At 38.0% G+C, this 15,906-nt stretch overlaps 1 protein-coding gene across 1 annotated transcript; it reads left to right on the forward strand.

The window, feature by feature from the left end:
* Nucleotides 1-368: 368 nt before the first annotated feature.
* MBIP (MAP3K12 binding inhibitory protein 1) lies at nucleotides 369-15,093 on the forward strand. Its single transcript, XM_062576799.1, has 9 exons — nucleotides 369-520; nucleotides 4,471-4,590; nucleotides 6,291-6,512; nucleotides 6,603-6,699; nucleotides 8,173-8,238; nucleotides 9,879-10,031; nucleotides 11,859-11,956; nucleotides 13,355-13,393; nucleotides 14,565-15,093. Exons 1-9 carry the CDS (start codon nucleotides 374-376, stop codon nucleotides 14,673-14,675), a joined length of 1,053 nt encoding a protein of 350 aa, XP_062432783.1. The 5' UTR covers nucleotides 369-373; the 3' UTR covers nucleotides 14,676-15,093.
* The last annotated feature ends 813 nt before the right edge of the window (nucleotides 15,094-15,906 follow it).

The raw sequence follows: 15,906 nt of genomic DNA on the forward strand, positions 1-15,906 counted from the left end.
GAGGGATGGAGGATGGACGGTGGGATGGTGGAGGAGGGTGGACGGGCGGACAGAGGACGGATGGAGGGATGGGCGGAGGGATGGGCGGAGCCTGGGCCAGGCCCTCCCGACCGCCGCCGCCTCCCGCCAGCGCGCAGCGCCCATCGTCCTGCCCTCGCGGCTCCCCGCGGGCGGCGAGCGCTCCGCGCCCCCGAGCCCGCCGCCGCCCGCCCAGCCCGCCACGGCGCCGAGCCGCGAACGGCGCCCGCCCCCGCGCCCGGCGGGCCCGCTCGCCATTGGCTGCCGCGCCTGCCCATCAAGGCCGCGGGGGCGGGGCCGGCGGGCAGGCCGCCCGCGGGTTCGTCATCGCCGAGCGACGGCCGGGCCGGGTGTCATGGCGGAGGCGGCGGCGGCGGCGACAACAACAGCGACGGCGACAACAGCGACGGCGGCGCCCGGCCCGCCGCAGCCCGGCGCCGAGCCGGCGGCCGCGGAGGTGGCGAGCAGCGCCCTGCGCTCCCTGGCCGGGCTGGCGGGGCAGGTGAGGGCGGGCGGGGGCCTGAACGCGGCCTTGCGCCCCGTCGGGCTTTAGCGCGGCCGGAGCGTTGTGAGGAGTTAGCGGAGGCTGCGCTGGCGGTGGGAGCCCCGCGTTAAGGGGGAGCTTCGGGCGTCCCTGGGCGGGGTGCAGGCGGGGCCGGGGAGCTCCGTCGGGGCAGCAGAAGCGCGCTGGTGCTTTCAGACGGCACCCCGGGGTTCGTGGCCGGCTGGCGAGCGGTAGCTTAGACGAGAGGGACGACGTTACAAATTTTTAGTTTGCAGAAAAACTAAGAACTGCAGTCTGATTAGATACAGAAGTAGCTCGGTGGTAACTGCCATCGATGTGAAATTATTTTTTAGAGCGTCTTGCCTCTCTTCCCAGTACAAGTGTATTCCCTATACACTTCTCACCTCAGAGCGGGCGAGGAAATGCCTCAGTTTGCAAACAAAAGGCATACAAAGTGAAGGGCCTGCAAACTGACCAACCAGGATCTCAGTGTCCCTGTTGGTAAGGGGAGTAAACACCGTCCGAGCTTTTGAACGTGAACCCTGAGCTAGACAGTGATCGTACACAACTGACTATTAGATGCATAGAATTGCCGTGACAGGAAAACTTATTCGTGTATTAAGGAGAAATATCCTGTAATTCTTCATAGTGAAGCATTCAAAATATAATCGGTGAAGAAACAGTGACTGTCATTTTACGCTGATGGATTACTGTCATTCTTATATACTATTGTTCTTATAATGCGCATGTGACTGAAGGTTCAAACTTCCCTGTTTATGAAGAATATGAGGAAAATCTGTTATCTATGGTGCTCATTGTAAACCAATGTTAAAAACACTAGTTTCTGTCTCTTCCTCAGTAGCTTACCTGTTCCCTAGTTTGCATTACTTGTTCCACCTGTTACCTGATGTGTCACTGTAGAAATAATGACAAAACAGTGATGAAACAGTATTTAGGTATTGGCAGACACTTGAAAGACTCAGATTAGAGTTACTACGTCCCCTCAGTTGAGTTACAGTGGTTAGGGTGCGGAGTAAAATTGCCTTCATTGGCATTTGGAATATGCTTGTTCCATGACAGTTTAAACTTGTTTTACTATGTACTGAAATAATCCACAAGTAAGTAAGGGCTTGGTCGCTCCAGCTTAGCTGTGGGACCAGTAACCCTTTTAACTGCTCTACCACAATCATTTGCAGTTGTCCAATTACACTCCGTGTCTGCCAGCACTTGAACTCTAATAGATTTACTTGTGATGTTTTACCAACCTAACTGACTCTAGTTATCCATCCTGTACCTTTGACTGAAGTTATTGGTTCCTGCTTTCCTCGTTATAGAGGTGAGCAAAGTGAAAATGTGCCAGGTCACTGGCTATCCAGTTTGTGGTCTATCATACTAGCTTAAATTGGACTTACACTAATATGTTGGACTGTAAACAGAAATATTTCTGGCACAGGAGCTTGTTTATTAGAGCCATCACTTGCAGTACAGGGACTAGGAGGACAGCTGGGAAGTATAACTCTTTAAATCAATATGACTTAACTGTGGAAAGTTCTTTAAGCTCTGAATGACAGTCATTGCCTTTCATAAAAGAGTTTCAGAGCTCTAGAATGGCTTATGTTTGTGTAAATTGCCCCAGAGCAGACTATTGGCCTGTAAATATACAGAAGCTTTGGAGTTACCAAATCACAGAATCTATAAGCCTGCTTGTCACAGTTCTTACAGCTAAAAGAACATGAAAGAATGAGAAATCTAATCATATTGTACTAGAAACATGTTCAAATGCAGGATAGATTTTTTCTTTGCTTATTTTTAAAAGTGATGTCAGTGAATTTAGAACATCACTTGGTAACATTCCTAATCACTTACCTCTAAATTATTCTAAGCCAGAGACTCAACTGATTCTGTACATTGAACCATCTTGATAGGAGCCATACCACATAATATGAAGGCACATGTCAGCTGTCCCTTTTTGAAAAAGGAGGATTATTAAGAAATTGCATTAGGACTCCTGTTTTGTTCCATTAAAGATGACTGACTTCTACACCTTTTTTACCATATCTGCGGACTATAATTTAGTATACAGCAGATGTTATTCTGGAAACTTTGGAAAGACATATTTACCTTAGATAATGCCCTACAGATGATCACATATGAACAGTTGTTTAATTCTTAAGGTGCAGTTTAATTCTTAATTTTTACTAAATTCTTAATACATTCCTGGATTTGTAAGGTGTTCTGAACATTACTTTTCCTACATCCTGTGTAGATTAAGTACTAAACAGGAAAATAGCTTGTGTGAAAATTGTATAAAATATATATCTAGCCAGACAAAGAGACTGGTTCGGTTAGTTGTTTTATAGTGAGTTTATAATATTTTGATGCACACATAAAAACCTATGCTTACTATTTTACTGTTTGTTTACTATTCCGGTACTTCTTTTGTCTGTAAAAAACAGTAGATCACCCAGCTCCTTTGTTATGTAACTGATTGGGGAACTCGCACCGGATTTAACAAGGCTGTTTTTTGAATAAACATTGAAGGCTCAGACTTGTAGTTCACAAAATTATTGTGATAATGCTAGATCTTAAAACTAATTTAGAACAATTTGTGTTTTACTGTTTTACCTTCAATGTAATAGAAGCATTCTTATGTTTAGTTCTCATGATTTCTTCAAACACTATGCTGTGGATGCACAAACCAAGTACACATGGATTCTCTGTTCTTGTCTATAATATCTGATACCATTAGATGTTAGCCATCTTTAGCTTATATGCTAAAAGTGCATTTTATGGGATTGAGGTGGATACTTTGGTCCATGTGTCTGAGGCCTGTTTTTTTATTATTATTATTATTTTTATTCTTTTAACTGGAAAAATTAACGTTTAGAAGTAAGGATGTGCACTTCATTTGGGAATTCTGTGTCTGAAACTGCATAACTGCAGGTCTGGTTGATTTAAACAAGAATTTATCTGTGCTTATAATTTGGGGAATGACTATGTATGTATATATGTATATGTATATATCTCAAAAACAACCTACCTGTTTTTGAGATATGAAGTACCCCTCATTTCATGGTCTTCTTGAGAAGAGTTTACTGGAACAAAAAAGCAGAGGTGGATGTGAAAATACATATAGTCCATTAGTGATTAATAACAGTCAGTTTAATAATATAAAATGAAAGTTTATTTTTGGCTTATAGAGGATGTGTAGTTCCTTTAAAGATAACTTCAGATTCTCTCTCGTATTGTCTTAGGAGTTAAATATTGCCATTCCTCAGCAAAGAGTATAACGTGGAAATTGTTATTTTGTTCTGATTTGTGTATATATAGAGAAATGTTTGATTTGCATACAGGTTTCACAGTCAAAAGATGCTGTGTGGTCTAGAGTTTGCTCAACAAGGAGATTTTGTGAAGATTTATATTTTTCTTCTTGTATTAAACTTTTTAATACTAATTATTATTTTAACTATATAGCCTGCTTTTGGTCAGCAACAAGTAGAAATTGCGTGGATGTGGACAAGCCCTTGGTCATACAGACTCATACAGCCTTTCAAGTGGCAGAATAAAATACATAAATTTACAGGAAACCATTGTACTGAGTGCATGTTTATCATCTGTTAAGAGATTTGAGTAATTAACATGAAGAGTATGTTTTAGTGTGATAGCTAATTGAATTGAGAACTGACCAAATTTAAAGGTTAAATTAATACAATAAGAGTGTGATTAGGTAGTTAAAACTTACACTTTCTGAACAACGTAGTTTGAAAATGCAGCTGCTTTGTTTATAATTAATGTAAAGCTTTTCTTACGCCCTTGGATAAAAATGAAGTCTGTATGAGATGGAGAATATTTGTTATCCTGTAGAAGTCTTATGTACTTTTGTGTCGGTATTAAATACAATATAAAAGCATAATTTTTGTGATGATGTTTGTTTTGCCCTTTTGAAGCTTAACCTTGGAGACGATATCGTGAAAGTTGTAATCGACTGGAGCAAACTTCAAAGCACGTCAGCACTTCAGCCAGCATTGCTCTTTAGTGCACTTCAGCAGCATATTTTATGTTTGCAGGTAAATATTTCATCGGGCACGTTCAAATTGACCGAAGAAATCAACAACTGAATGTAGTTAAACTATCTAAAGTGTAAATTTTCAGTTATGATCTCACAGTTCTATGTCCCACAAGAAAGAACGCAAATGTGTTATACGCTTGGGAGTCTGCTGCGCTTCATAGGTACTCAAACCTATAGATTTTTCAGAATAGTGGTGGCATAGCCAGCGTAGATGAGCAGGCTGAATAAGTGCAGCCTCATTGATTTCTAGACTTGCATTGTAAATGTGATACATTTCCATCTATGGTGGGTTATAATTAAGCAATAAGACACGGCAGGTGTGTGTCATGCTATGATAATGATTCCATGCGTTGGGTGAGTTTTGAGGTTCATGGAGTGCTTTCAGTGGTTCAAGAAGTGGCATTATCCCAGCGTGACACATCCTGGAGTGTCTTACTGCAATTAAATATATTTTCAGTGTAGTTTTTTTTTTTTTTTAAGAGTAATTTCTTTGACATTAATGTCTCATCTTGCCAAGTAGCCAGTCATCATTACTGTCATTTTTTAACTGTTTGAAACTTTCCAACCCTGTCAAAAGTAACTAATTTAGTTTTGTGCAGGGGGAGGATGAGCTGTTTGTCAGCTAGTAACTGAACAGTATTTTGACCTTGATAGTTCATCTGTTGCAGGTGAGGATTTGAATATGCCTCATTTGTCACTTTAGCTATTCAATGAACTATTTCTAGTGTGTAGTACTGAGAGGGTGGAAAAGGGAGGAAGTTTCTGTGTTTGCTGGTCTGCAGATATAAGAAAAACCCTTTATACTTTCAGGACACAAAAAATGTTTGGTGTTAAAAAGAAGAAGGAAAAAAAAGATGAAAGCAAATAAATATTAATTACAGTCTTCTTACAGAATTTAAATTCCTGTTGGAATTTAAATCCTTTTCTGGAAATCTGACTGATAAAAGTCATATTGTATAAAAGAAAGAAAAAATTAATTCTGGATTTTTAGAGGAAAAATAAGCAGTAAAATTCACGTTAGAGGAAACTGGTAGAAAAAAAAATGCATGGTTTGACTTACTCTGTGTACCAAGATTTTTGTTTTTACATCTTGTGAGAGAGTTATTCCAGTAGAATAATAAGCATTTATTTTGCTGCTACAAATGTCAGTGCATTCTCTCATTTAATTTCATGACCTAAGTAGATAATCAGCCGTGTCAAGAAAAGCATGTGTTCAGGATAACACCTATATATTTCATGTCTGTGTTCTCTCATTCACTTGGGCAACTGCAGTTTCAAGTGGAGAATGTAGTGCTGTGGTGATAAAGTAAAGGCTTTACAGTGTGAAAGCACTGGCTTTCATGTTAAGGAGGAAAAATACTAAGCCTTACTGTTCTGAGTAGGCATTTGAATGACATGTTAATTAGGTGGCATTGGTGCCAAAGACTGAAGCTTTGATTTAGCTAGTAACAGAGGAGTAGCAGATATATTTTCTCAGAAATTTGGGGTTTTTCCTATACAAACCTCTAAAAGGCACAGATCAAAAAGGCCAGAATCATGGTGTTTACCACAGTACTTGGAACTATGGCACTTTTATTTCTGTTGTGTATGAGAAGCAGACATTGTAGTTTGTAAAATTATTTCAGTTGTTCCGTTTTAGAAATTATAATAATACTTGGCTTTTTTTTCTTAACCCCTAACATACTGCTTTTTGTTCAGCCTCTTTTAGAAAAACTCCAGTCATTGATTAAAGAGGAAAATATAGACCATGTTGAACTTGCAGGTAAAACAGAAGGCCAAACTTGTGAAACAAGTTTTGATGTTTATGATGGTAACTCTCAGACTGAAGAAAAGTATGCAGGTTATGACTCAGGAGACCTGAAGAATGCTCATATTAATTTTGATCCAGAGGTGGTCCAAATAAAGGCTGGAAAAGCAGAAGTAAGTGATTTGCCTAAATTAAAAAAATATATATGGATTTTACATTTAAAGAATGAAATAGATATATGCCATCATGTTTATTACCTGCAGATTGACAGGCGGATATCAGCCTTCATCGAGAGGAAACAAGCTGAGATCAATGAAAATAATGTCAGGGAATTTTGCAATGTTATTGATTGTAATCAAGGTAACTGGCTAGCCAGACTTTATCTTCATAGCAATTTAAGAGCGTCTGTTTTGTTTCTTTTGATTTTTCGAGGGAACTATTCTGTATTTAAAACAGAAATTTATTTTTGAGTAACTTTGTTTTCAAGTTGAGAACATGCATGTGCACTGCAGATGTTACTATAGACAAAAAAGGGAAATTATTCATTGGGTGATGATGTTAAATGGATTACATACAGAAAGATTGTTGACATTACTGTGTTCATTTTAAGAACTGTGATCTTAAATCAGATGATTCTGTAGCTTTTGTTCATGATGTTTTAGCTATATGTTGCTTTCAAAGTCAACAGAATTGCAATCCAGAAGTGTCTTGTCAATTGTGTAGTGGAAGTTGAACTTAGTTTAATGTTAGTTACACTAACACATGTACAAAAAGATAATTTTTTTTGACAAATTGAATTGCTCAATTATGCACTTTTTTCCTTTTACCATAACTCGTGCTATTGGTGTTTTTACTGGATCCTACTAGCACAATTGACTGTATCTAGAACCAGTCTTAAATTTATCTGGTAGGCTGGATCCCATTAGCATGGCCAGTGGCTATCTAACAAAATGTGTCTTAAAAGTAAAGACACTTTTATATAAAAACAAGTAACAAGGAGACGTAGTTTTTTCATAGTAACTGTGAATCTGAGTGTGCATTGTCTCTTATGATTGATTTATACTTTCAAAGTTTATTGTTCCATAAGCTTTGTAGGAAGAAAATTTGACTCCTTGAATATTAGTTGGAATGAAAATCACGTCTAAAGTCTAGTAGAAGATGCTCTATAGTAAAATACTACTTCCTAAAATTGTTAATTAAGTACAGAAGAAACAATGATAGGACTTTTCTTTGTACGTTCACTTGTAATAAAATATTTCTAAAGCTTTAGGTGTATACAAAACAGATAAAATATAAACATTAGAATAAGCTAAGGTGGACTGTATTTCAGCATTTTAGAGTTAAACAGATTCAGGAAGCCACAGGCACCAGAATAAATGCAAGCAGGTGAAAAAAGAATGCTGATGAGTAAACTGAACCAGTCTAAAATTAGGAAGAATGTAGTGTCAAGGAAGGACAAGAAAACAGAGTAACAGTGGTAAGCAGGGAAAATAGTTCCATATAAAAAGAAAGAAAGAAGTTAGAGAAGCATAGCAAAAAGGGGAAACCAAATGAAGTTTAAATTGGAATACATTTGGCTCTGATCCGATAAACTATGTATGCGTATGTGAATACGTTTATATAAGTGACTTATCCAATTAAACTCAGTAGGTCCATGCAAGTGTGTAAAATTATTTATGAGTGAGTGTTTATAGGAACTGAATAAATGATTTTTGATAGTTTTGTTGTATGAAAAATTAGATTTGTTAAGTCTGGAAGTTGATGATGGTTAGAATATTTTAAATTATAAATACGTAAGTAGGACCTCACTCTTTTTTGTTATTGCTTGTTTAGAAAATAGCTGTGCCAGAACAGATGCAATTTTCACACCTTATCCTGGATTTAAAAGCCATATAAAGGGTAAGCAAATATTTTTAAGAGTGTCCAGTGGAACAGTACTAATAAATTTTGGGCTTATTGAGTGCTCAAAAAATGGAAACTTATGTACAGATTTTTGACTCTAATGAATACTTTTTAAATTTTCCCTTACTCCTCTAAGGTTTTCAGTCCCAGTCCTGCTTATTTAGGCTGATGCTTCAGCATAAGCACTAAGCACCAAACAAACAAGCTTATTTCTGTTGTCTGAAAGGAAAGATGGAAAAGATAAAGCAGAACAGATAAAACAAGCTGAGCAATTCTTTGCTTTTTCTCTAAGGTGAGGCTAGGAATTTAGTTAAAGAATTACAATAAAATAAAACTACCATGTTTTCTGATAGTGTAATTATACTGAATTAACCAATAATTAAGAAGGCACACAGTGGAAGCGGAGGCAGAGAATTGTGGGAGATGACAGGGAAGAAGGTTTTCCACTGCGCTGCCTTTTTGGAAGGGAATAAATAGTATAGTAATGATTGTCTAGCTAAACTTATGTATGAATGATTATCTGCTGCTGTCTAGGCCTTCAGAAGTTACTCTGATAGAAAAATGAAACAACAAAGTAGAAGTAACCCCCTGTTACTTCAGGAAAACTCAGAGTAATATTGTGAAGCATGGTGCTAGATATAACCATTAAAGGATCGGGGGAGTGAAGAGGGAGATGGAGGAGTTTAAGCATCTTTCACTAAGAACCCCTTTTGCTAGGGTTTTTTTGTTTGTTTCTTTTGGGTTTTTTTTTAACTGCTAGTTTTTATCTCAGATGGTAGAGTGTTACAGGAGAGAAAGGTTGTACTTCAAGTAAGTGAAACCTGAACAGTTCAGAACTGGCACTTGAATTAACACTTAGAGGGGGATTGGAAGTGAAACCAGCATAAGCTATGAAGCTAGAATGCAACATGCAGCCTTTGTGAAGTTCTGAGTAAGAAGGTATGTCAGTATGGAGTTTACAGCGTAGACTTCAAGCCTGCAGTAGTCCTATCGCAAAAGGCTTGAGAAATGATCCTGATTTAAAGATAAGTGGCCAAAATCTTTTGACAATGACATAGGTGGCAGTGGGAAAGCAATGGGAAAAATCTTGCACCCCGAAGCAGCACAGGATTCAGTAAAGCAGTTACTTGATTAACAAAAATTAGAGAGAACTTCTTTACTAAGATGCATAGTGGTTCTTCTGGTTGTACCTTCCCATATCCAGTTTTAACAGACATTATTTATGATGCTTTCTGTAATGTTAGGGTAGACTTTTTTTTTCTAGCCTCTTCTTCACATCCACAAAAGGTCATATGTGCAACTGTTGAGGCAGATGCTTATTTTCCCACTGTTTATCTGCAGCTAACAAAAAATTCCTGAGAATTCCATCCTGCATTAATGTATGAGGATAATTTTTCCTTTGATACAGATGTTAAGCCCTAGTCTGCTTAAAGGTAAAATTATTTTAAGAAAATACATTTGTTGAAGCTCTGATCTCCGTGTCTGTGGGACTCTTTAGAGATGATGTTGTGGTGAAATTGATGCGACTAGCAGAGTATTTAATTATATAATTTAATAACACATTTTGTTGTTTTAATTAGATGTGCCTTGATATGTTTCATGTGCATATATGATAAATTTGTGTTCTCTTCACCTAGTTTCTAGGGTAGTAAATACATATGGACCTCAGACTAGATCTGAAGAAGCACATGCGTCCAATCACAAAGCCAATGTACTTGTTCATGACTGTGGAAACCAAGCCATTGAGGAAAGATTGCAAAACATTGAAGCACACTTACGGTTACAAACAGGTTTGTGTCATATTTTAATTGTAGTGTTAGGGTACCAGTGTGTTCTACAGGTGTAACAGGTAACTATTGTAGTAAGACTGGGAAGTTTAGAAGTTCTGTGGTTGTAAAACCAGTGGGCTAGATTCAGTAAAGGGTTTAGCCACCAAAAGTGCTACAATTTAATGTTTAGAATCTTATGCCCAAAATTGAATCCAGATCTATCCACAAACTAAGATTCTGAGTGAACTGGTTATACTTTGCCCATGGAGGGAGAAGCATGTCAGAATGGGATTTAAAACAATCTGGAATTTAGAGGTAGGGTTCTCAATAGCCAGTGAAGTCCATCTGGCTGCTGTGGTCAGGACTTGATCCTCCTTCATGGATGTCTTGTTGTGGGCTGGGAATAGGATGAAGAGATAACCTGAAACTTCTCCCTAAAGGTGGATGATTGTTGAAGTAAGTTTCTCACATAACTACTTCTGTTTCGCAGAAGGTGAGAAGCTGTTTGTCAGTACTTCCCTTTCCCTGTGCAGACCTGATTCCACACTTTTCATTAAAGTAAATGCTACAGCCTCTTAGCTGTTTTGAGTAGTTGCTTTCTTCATGCCAGCCCCAGTTTTCTAGAAGATAAATCAGTGGGGCACTTGCCAAGGAATTGACTTATATCCAAATCGGTGTTCTTGGGGAAGGTCTTGAGATCATTTGTTACCTCTCTCAGCAGCTGCAGAGTAAGCATTCATTTGGGAAGATAACCTGCCTCAGCCACCTGCTTACCCACTTCTTGGTTCTGAGTAGTGAGAGAGATCTCAACTCACCTCCTGTTATACAGAACAGCTTCTTCTAGTGCTACCTCTGCTTTCTTTCATTTACATTAAGAGACAGCTGTGTTAAGACTGAGACTTTAGCTGATTTTACTCAGTAGCTGCTGAGTTACGAGTAGGGAGCAAAACTCAAGGAGAGAAGCTAGCCACAAAATTGTCTCTCTGAAGTGAAGAAATAGAAAGGATGAATGGTTTAAAAACAAACAAACAAAAAAAGCTTATTTCAGTAGTCTGTGGCATACAACTGGTTTGTCTAACAGACCTAGACATAAATTGAAAGGGGTGACAGGAGAAGTAAAACTTGCTAACTCCTTGATTGTTATTACTGTTCAGAACCAGGCTAACATTTTAACTGGGATAGGCTGTAATTTAGTTATGCTAAACAGTGATCTCAATGTGAAGCGTGCCATGTACTGTATATCAGATACTTTCTAAAACTGTTACTGCTCGGGAAAACAAGCCTGAGCTTTTATAATAAATGTGCAAACATCAAGTATTTTGTCAATGTTGCTTTTTAAACTCTGTTACTCCGTTCTGCACACACATTCCCCTCTTCCCCCACTTCTCCCTTCCATGGTCAGGCAAATACTGTTCATTTAAGTCGTCAAGTGCAGTGTATATCCATCTGCTGATGCCTGATGAAGATAGGCTTCCTTCAGGGCGATCTTAGATAGCTGTATTGAATTCAAGTGTGGTCCTTCTGCTCCTGCTGATGCTGCACCCGTTTCAAAGTGGTAGCATTTGGTACCAATGTATTGTGAGAGTGATTGTCAGTCATTCTAGGAACCTTGTCAGACTTTTTAAAATCACCTACACAAAATTACCTGTTACCTTCAGTGGCTGTACTGGCTTATCAGCCATGTTTTATTAATTACCCTGCCTTTTTGTTTTCAGTCATTTGTTTTGTTGCAGTTATAGTTTGATAGTTGGACTCAAAAAATTCACCTGCAAAGCTTGCAAATCTTTGGTTAATGAAGTTCGTCAAGAGCTTTTCTTGATTTCTTTGCATTTGTACTGGTATACTTAGGTGGTCCTGTACCAAGAGACATTTATCAGAGAATTAAGAAGCTTGAAGATAAAATCCTTGAGCTGGAAGGACTGTCCCCTGAATATTTTCAATCTGTGGTAAGAAATTCTGTCAACTTCATGTAGCGTTTGGTATTTCTCTGCTTAGATCTTTGATGTACAAACAAAAACTTCAGGAGGTAGAGGGTAAATAATCCTGGTAGAAAAGTTTGGCATGATTTTTATGGTTATGTTTCACACAGACCATCTAAATGAGTTCATATTTCTGCCTATTTTCTCCTTTGAAAGGAAATATGCTTTGTTAAGGAAAAAAATTGTAGCCACCTGAAATTAATAGATTTATAAGAAACAAAAGGGTGCATTTCCCCCATCCCCTTTAAATTTGAAATATTTCTGATGACAGAAAAATTGACAAAAACTGTGATCTTGATGCAAATGACTAATGATTTGGTCAGCTGGAATTCTTTCAGCTTCTGTTGATGATCTCATTAAGATTATGGCAGATCAGTCTAAAGACCAGGTAGTGAAATGGCAGTTCCAAGACAGTAAGGAGTAAGTAGGCACTTTAGAACCACATGAGTCAGGTAATTTTTATGACTTGGACTTTTGTTGCTAGTCTTTGGGCAGAGTTCTGTCTTTCTGTGTGTGTGTAGGTAGTAAAAGTGCTGTATCCTATGCCTCTTTCTGAATAGCAAACTTTATTCTTCATTCACTGAAGGAGGTTAAAACAAAAGGATATTTGTTGTTACTATGTCAGGCTCTGCTTGACTTTGGAAATTTCTGATTGATTATCGTGCTCTTTTCTTCTCTCTCCTCACTCAGTCAGAGCATCCCTTTTACTGCTGATCTCATTTTAATTTGTATATTCTTCTGTTGGTCTCAAGGAAAAAGAGTCAGCACTTAAAAAAAAAAACAAAATATTTTCATTTTTATTTTATTTTTGTGTTGGAGAACATTAAAGTCTTGATTTGTGAGACTATTCTTTGGAGTTGTTGAAAGTTAAAAATGTGTACTCAGTATGCTGAAATTTCCCTGGAAAGTGCTTTGGGATATTCTCCAGTATGATGACCTGGATGAAATACGTGATGGTAGCAATAGTAGTGTTGTAAAGTAATAAGCATCCTTTTTGTCTGAACAAAATTTTGCATTAATATGGTATCGTTACAGGAAAAACATTGACAAAGTTTCAAAACCTGAATATTGATGTCTGTTGTCTGAAGGAAGCTTCAGTTAAGTTAGTTAATATGTTGGCTGCAGAGTGTCAAGAAGCTTGAACAGCTTCTGACTTCTCTCTACTAGTATTTTCTCATATTCCAAAGTAAATTTCATGATTAAAAACAATTTCTTTTATGCATGGGATGGCAGTCAATATACTTTCTATACTTTTAAGATTCTTGTCAATGTTTTTTATGGGCTCTGTAGAATTACAGAATTGGAGAATTCTTCAGAATTAGAAAGCAACATTAAGTCTGTTTTGGCTGTCTCTTCTTTCTTTAGAGCTGTTCTGGCAAGAGGAGAAAGGTCCAACCTCCCCATGTAAGTGCTCTTAAGTTTAGTTTACCTTTTATTTCGGGATGTTTTGGGGAAAAGTGATCAGAAGCTCTACCAAGCACATATCTGACTTCTCAGGAATAGCTGCATCAGTTTTGGATAGTTTGCTGGCAGGGTGAGGCAGGGAAGGAGAAACAAAGTTAATGAGTAAGTCCTCTAAGAGTTGGTACGAGTATAGTAGTTACTACCAATGTATTAGTATTAGAAGTACAAAAACAGTTATATTAGAAGTAGTTAAATCACAAGTATGTATTTACTATTCAAAAACACTAGTTAATGTTTTCACTAATTGTAAGATTGATGGAATAGAATAAACCTGTAATAGTTGCGGATGATAACCAAGCACAGGGTAACAAGCATAATGGATTCTAATCAGCTTCTGATTTTTTGTTGTTGGTGGTTGTGTTTGTGTTTTGTTTTGTTTTGTTTTTGCTTTACCAATTTATGAAAAGATGACAAAAATGGGAATGGATAGCTAGATGAAAGTGCTACAGACAGACCTGAAATTACAATGTATCATAAGTCAGTGAAATTTGCCTTTTTCATAGCATCACTGTTTTAACAGAATACATTAGGCCACAAGAATTTCTTCTCAGCAGAGGTAAGGCCATACTAAGCATACTGTCTGCTAGTAGCCCACAGAGTTGGAGTGGTGGACTGGGGAGAACATTTAGAAAGAAAGGTGGCCTGAATGAGGTATAAAGATCTAGATTTCTTTAGACCAGAAAAAAAACCTATCCATAGTAAAAATATTTTTATTAAAAAAATGGCTAGTTCTTTGTGTAAGAAGAGGTCAAAAATACCAGCTAAGTGATCACAGAGAAGACTGATGTTGGATAATAGGAAAAAAGCTCTGCAATTTTAAAGGTAGATTCTGGAAGATCTAGGTAGTCTAGTCCAGTGTCTTACCATCAGAGACTTTTTTGTTTGTTTGTTTTTAATGAACAAGTTAAACAAGCTTCTAATGGAAATAGCACAGATTTGTCTGATTCTTTCAAGCTTGCATTCTAAGCTTTAAATAGCCATAGACTACATTCAAACAGTTCTGCAAAAGTATTTCTGTCATTTAGTGCAATATGCAATGGCCTCAAGTACTAGCCACTTCTGTAGCATTTACAAGATGTAAGTGATTGTGGTTTTTGTTTTGTTCTTTTAGCAAAACTATTCATTGGCTGAACTTGATGAAAAGATCAATGCTATTAAACAGGCATTACTGAGGAAAACAAAAGAAAGCAACTCCAAGGAGGCTGAGCGGCTTCTTCGATAATGGAAAAAAAATATCTTTTCAGAATCTTCATCACGCTTTACACATACCTAAAACGTAGACTTGAGTAGTGTTCATTGGAGATAAATTTAGTCATGAAAACAAAGCATGCATGCAAGCTCATTACAGATTATTCTGATAGCTTGCTGTCAGGAATATTCATTTTGAAGCAATCTGATTAATGATTTTAATGCTTTAAAAATAGAGGAATGTTTTAGGAATAGCATTCTTACCTGTTCCCTTCTGTTATAAAGGAGGATTGCAGCATTGTTCATATGTGGAAGGTTTTAACATGCATGAAAAACCTACATTTCATGTGTAATTCTTCTTGATGATGAAGTATTCAAGAGGGCTATCTTTTGAATACTTTTAATGTAAATAGTTTGCATAAGCCTGTGAAATAAAATGATGTACTTCCTGATGAGTTTGCTGTCTTATTAGAAAAATAACACATTACAAAACTTCCAGTTTGTCTCACTTTTTAATTTTTTTTATAGAGTTTAGAAATGCAGGACATTGCATTTCTGCCGCATTTCAAACAAAAAGAAGGTTACAGGTATCTTTCATGTGTAGACAGAGACAGCTGTTATTCGCCTTCTCACTGCTCTGTATTCAAGCTTCATACCCAGCTAAACAATTTTATGTTCTAAAGGTGATTCTGGGTAAGGTGATGGTGGAATATTGCCAGCAGGCTTACCCAAGCAGCCATGAGTGCCTCGAACATGACATCAGGTGCAGAGGGATACTTCTGGATTTGAATTCAAAAGCCTGCTGTGCATAGGACTGTTACTCATGTTGTATGCTGTAGTTCCAAACAGCATGATAGAGACTTTTGTTTTGCAGAGTGTTGCCAGTGTTCAAAATCCTACCTTTTGCACAGCTCACACTGTGGGGTATTTTACTGCAAAAGCACAGTGAACTGCAGCTTGTACTCCAAGTAGATAAGTTGCTGCTCTCTGCAGAACCTTAGTGCATCTTTGTACTGTTTCCAAGAGCAGGCAGCTAAAAGGAGTACAAAGGGGAGACAACTGGGAGGTCCTATAACAGTAAATAGAAAGGGTATTCTCTGCTGTAAGTTGCACAGTGGAATTAGCTGCAGATTTTGAAGGAGTACTAAGCCCTTTGAAGTTTCCCTTTCTCTGCTCTATCACTTTTGTGTAGAGGGGTGGGGGAATATAACACTGTTCCAGCGTGCAGCAAGCTGGTCTCTGCTCACCTCTGTTTCTTTGGGCTT

This window comes from Rhea pennata, chromosome 5 (assembly GCF_028389875.1).
Source record: "Rhea pennata isolate bPtePen1 chromosome 5, bPtePen1.pri, whole genome shotgun sequence".
In the NCBI taxonomy this organism is placed as follows: Eukaryota; Metazoa; Chordata; class Aves; order Rheiformes; family Rheidae; genus Rhea; species Rhea pennata.